General features: G+C 44.3%; 1 protein-coding gene across 1 annotated transcript; it reads left to right on the top strand.

Moving 5' to 3' along the window:
* Positions 1-568, top strand: LOC124107125 (mitochondrial import receptor subunit TOM6 homolog). The gene has a single exon (XM_046465044.2). It carries the CDS (start codon positions 35-37, stop codon positions 257-259), a length of 225 nt encoding a protein of 74 aa, XP_046321000.1. The 5' UTR covers positions 1-34; the 3' UTR covers positions 260-568.
* Positions 569-3383: the final 2815 nt, after the last annotated feature.

The raw sequence follows: 3383 nt of genomic DNA, 5'->3' as shown, positions 1-3383 counted from the left end.
TCTTCCAAGTGCAGTGCCGTCATCGAAAGTATTAATGGCTTCCAGCGGCGTTACGGTGAGCGCTGCCGGGTCGGCAAATGAAGCCCCTGAAATTCCGGACAACGTAGGAGACTGGCTTCGGGGAGTCTACCGCTTTGCCACCGATAGGAATGATTTCCGGAGGAACTTGATCCTGAACTTGGGACTCTTTGCTGCGGGAGTTTGGCTGGCCAGGAACTTGAGTGACATTGACCTAATGGCACCTCAGCCAGGGGTTTAGCCAAGTAGATAAATGGAATTCCTGTGCTGCACCCAAACCTTCCAAAAACAGCGTACAATCTGTGACTGGTACAAGTTTGCCCTGATGGTAGCTGAAGTTGGATTCAGAGGGCACCTTCACCTTCCTCTTGCCTTGGTGAATTCCACTCTATGGTCAACATTCAGCCTCTGCCAAAGTGTTGCCTCTGTTCTGTAAAATTCTGTACATAGTTCCTAAGTTTCTGCAGGGGGTGATCTTTGCTCTTGTTGCAAGGAATAATGATGGTGTTATAACAAATATTTGAAATAAAGATCACACACAAAGATAAAAAAAAAAAAAAAAAAAAAAAAAAAAAAATGTACCTCACTCTTCTCCTTAGTTACCAAGATTCTATCGCTGTTCCCTAGACCTGCCTAGGACAGATATATTGGGGGCCAGGTCTGAGCAATTCTTTTCCTCTCACCACTATTTTTATTTTGAGTAATATGTCACAAATACATGCTCATTTAAAAAAATTTCAGCCAGGCACAGTGGTGCAGGCCTGAAATCCCAGCGGCTTGGGAGGCTGAGGCAGGAGGATCGCGAGTTCAAAGCCAGCCTCAGCAAAAGTGAGGTGCTAAGCAACTCAGCAAGACCCTGTCTCTAAATAAAATAGAAAAAGGGCTGGGGATGTGGCTCAGTGGTTAAGTGCCCTTGGGTTTAATCCCTAGTACCAAGAAAACAACAACAACAAAACAACTTCAAATTGTAATGCCCCCTCTTTACTTTCTTCTCAAAAAACAAACCAAACTGAAACTAAAAGCAAAAAAGTCAACCAAAGCTGGGGCAGACAAACACAAATTCAGCCTGTACAGGATGATTTCGTGCTGATTCTTGGATAGTCATCTTTCCGACATAATGCTCAACTCACCCACATATTTAAAAAATAAATGAATCTTTTGATTGGCATTTGGAGTATTGGAAGCTGAACCCGGCTTTATTTTTAAAGCCTGTTCCCATTTGTATTCACTGGCAAGCTTTGCTCTCTGGCTCCATCCTTGCCTTTTGACATTTAGGTGTCACCCGAGGTAATAAGTGGCCCACACGATCCCTCTCTAAAGTGGAGTCGGGATACCACAATTCTGTTCCCACCTTATCCCTGGTTGCCACTCCCGGGCTTTCACGTGTGTAGCTCTGTATTTAATGGCATGTGTAGTTAATTTGGTTTCACATTTGAAAACACCTATAAAACCACTCGGTTTCCACAGAAACTTCTTGCGAATTTTCTTGCAAGAATGGACTCTGGCTAATGCGTCCATTTTCACAGTGGCTGTCCACTTACTGGGACTCGGGCGTCTGCCTCTGTGGCCCCGACCTCTCTTCTGGACCTTTCTGGTGCAGTGGGCAACATTTGCAAGGCTATTTCTATGTAATTCTCTCCTTTTTCATTTTTTTTTTATTTCAGAAAAATAGAAGAGTACCATTAGCATCTATATAGCTTACATCTTAATTCAAGAATTCTTATTTTGCCGTATTTACTCATCTGTCTGTCTGTCTCTTCCCCAGCCAATCGGAAAGTCATTTATTTTAAGCATCATGACATTTCACCTCTCTATATTTCAGCCTGTGCTTCCTAAGAACAAAGACATTTTCCTGCATAACCACAAGAACATTTGCACATCTAAGAAATTTGTACTGATAGAAAAGCACCACCTCATATACAGTCCCTATTCCAATTTTGTCAATAGCTCCTCTTCTGCACTTTGTAGCGTGTTCTTTTTCTGATCCAGAATCCAATCTAGGATCAATATTGCATTTAGTTGTCATGTCTCTTTAGCCTCCTTTAATCTGTTTCTCCAAGGAGGCTGGTTCCTTTTGATGGGAAATGGTATTTAGAAACCAAGGGCTAGGTGGGCTCATTCGGTGCAATTCCTTTTAAGCTAGACTGTAAATTGGCTGTTGCAGGGCAGTGGTAACCTGCTCTTAGTCACGATTGGCTCATCCTTTTCCGGTCCAACACAGCAGGTCATCTTAGGAATCCTGGGTGAGAGGTGTGGCAAAAGAGTTAGAAGCTAACTGACGTGGGTCTGATCACCCTCCTTCCTCCAGAGGATCTCCAGAAATTTAAATAAAGTCATGAAACCTGTCTTTTCATCTTTAGAATGGAACAATTGAAGCCGGATGCAGTGGTGCACGCTTGTCATCCCAGTGGCTTGGGAGGCTGAGGCAGGAGGATCACGAGTTCAAAGCCAGCCTCAGCAACAGCGAGGCGCTAAGCAACTCAGTGAGACCCTGTCTCTAAATAAAATACAAAATAGGGCTAGGGATGAGGCTCAGTGGTCAAGTGCCCCTGAGTTCAATCCTGAGTTGTGTGTGTGTGTGTATATATATATATAGTTAGGGATGTGGCTTAGTGGTAAAGCACACCCCTGGGTTCAATCCCTGGTTACCCCCTGGCCCCTCCAAAAGGAAGAACTGTACTAAATTTATTGCACAGGGGTAAAGACGAAATGAGGTAACATGGCAAAGTTCTCTGCACGTTCACATTCAACACATGATTTCTGAACTTGTTTCTGAGCTACATCATGGAGACAGAGCAGTGAACGACACTGGGCATGACCCTGGTTCTTATAAAGTTTACCACTGAGTGGGGGAGACCCATACAATGTCTGTGTGGTCCTGATTATAATATTCTAGATGGAAAGGCAGACCCTAGATCTGATTCCCTTTCGATATTCTCTATGCCTCACACTGTGCCCAGGGAGCAGAGTAGGAGTTTAATTAATGCTGGTTGGATTCTTTTGGAACTGACTCTAGGAGTAGCCGGTCACGGGGATTTCTTGGAAGGAAGCAGGCTTTTCTATTTGGACCCTGCCTAGCATTCTGAAATGAAGTGAAACCTGTAATGGATATCTCCTGGGGAGTGGCCAGGCTTGTGGGGATGGAAAAGATGGCCACCAGAAATGTCCACAGAAACCACAGTCAGGTCTCATGTTTTATTCATTGGTCAACTGGCAAGCATTTTCAAGGGCCTACTATGTTCAAGACATTGTCGGGTAGTAGAGAAGGGGGCTGGGGTTGTGTGGCTCAGTGGTGGAGCGCTTGCCTAGAACATGTGAGGCACTGGGTTGGATCCTCAGCAGCACATAAAAATAGATAAATAAAA

This window comes from Marmota monax, unplaced genomic scaffold, assembly GCF_021218885.2.
Source record: "Marmota monax isolate L192 unplaced genomic scaffold, Marmota_monax_Labrador192_F-V1.1 WCK01_AAM20220418_F8-fsc00158, whole genome shotgun sequence".
Classification (NCBI taxonomy): domain Eukaryota; kingdom Metazoa; phylum Chordata; class Mammalia; order Rodentia; family Sciuridae; genus Marmota; species Marmota monax.
The sequence above is the reverse complement of the archived record's forward strand: the minus strand, read 5'-3'. Positions and strand labels throughout refer to the sequence as shown.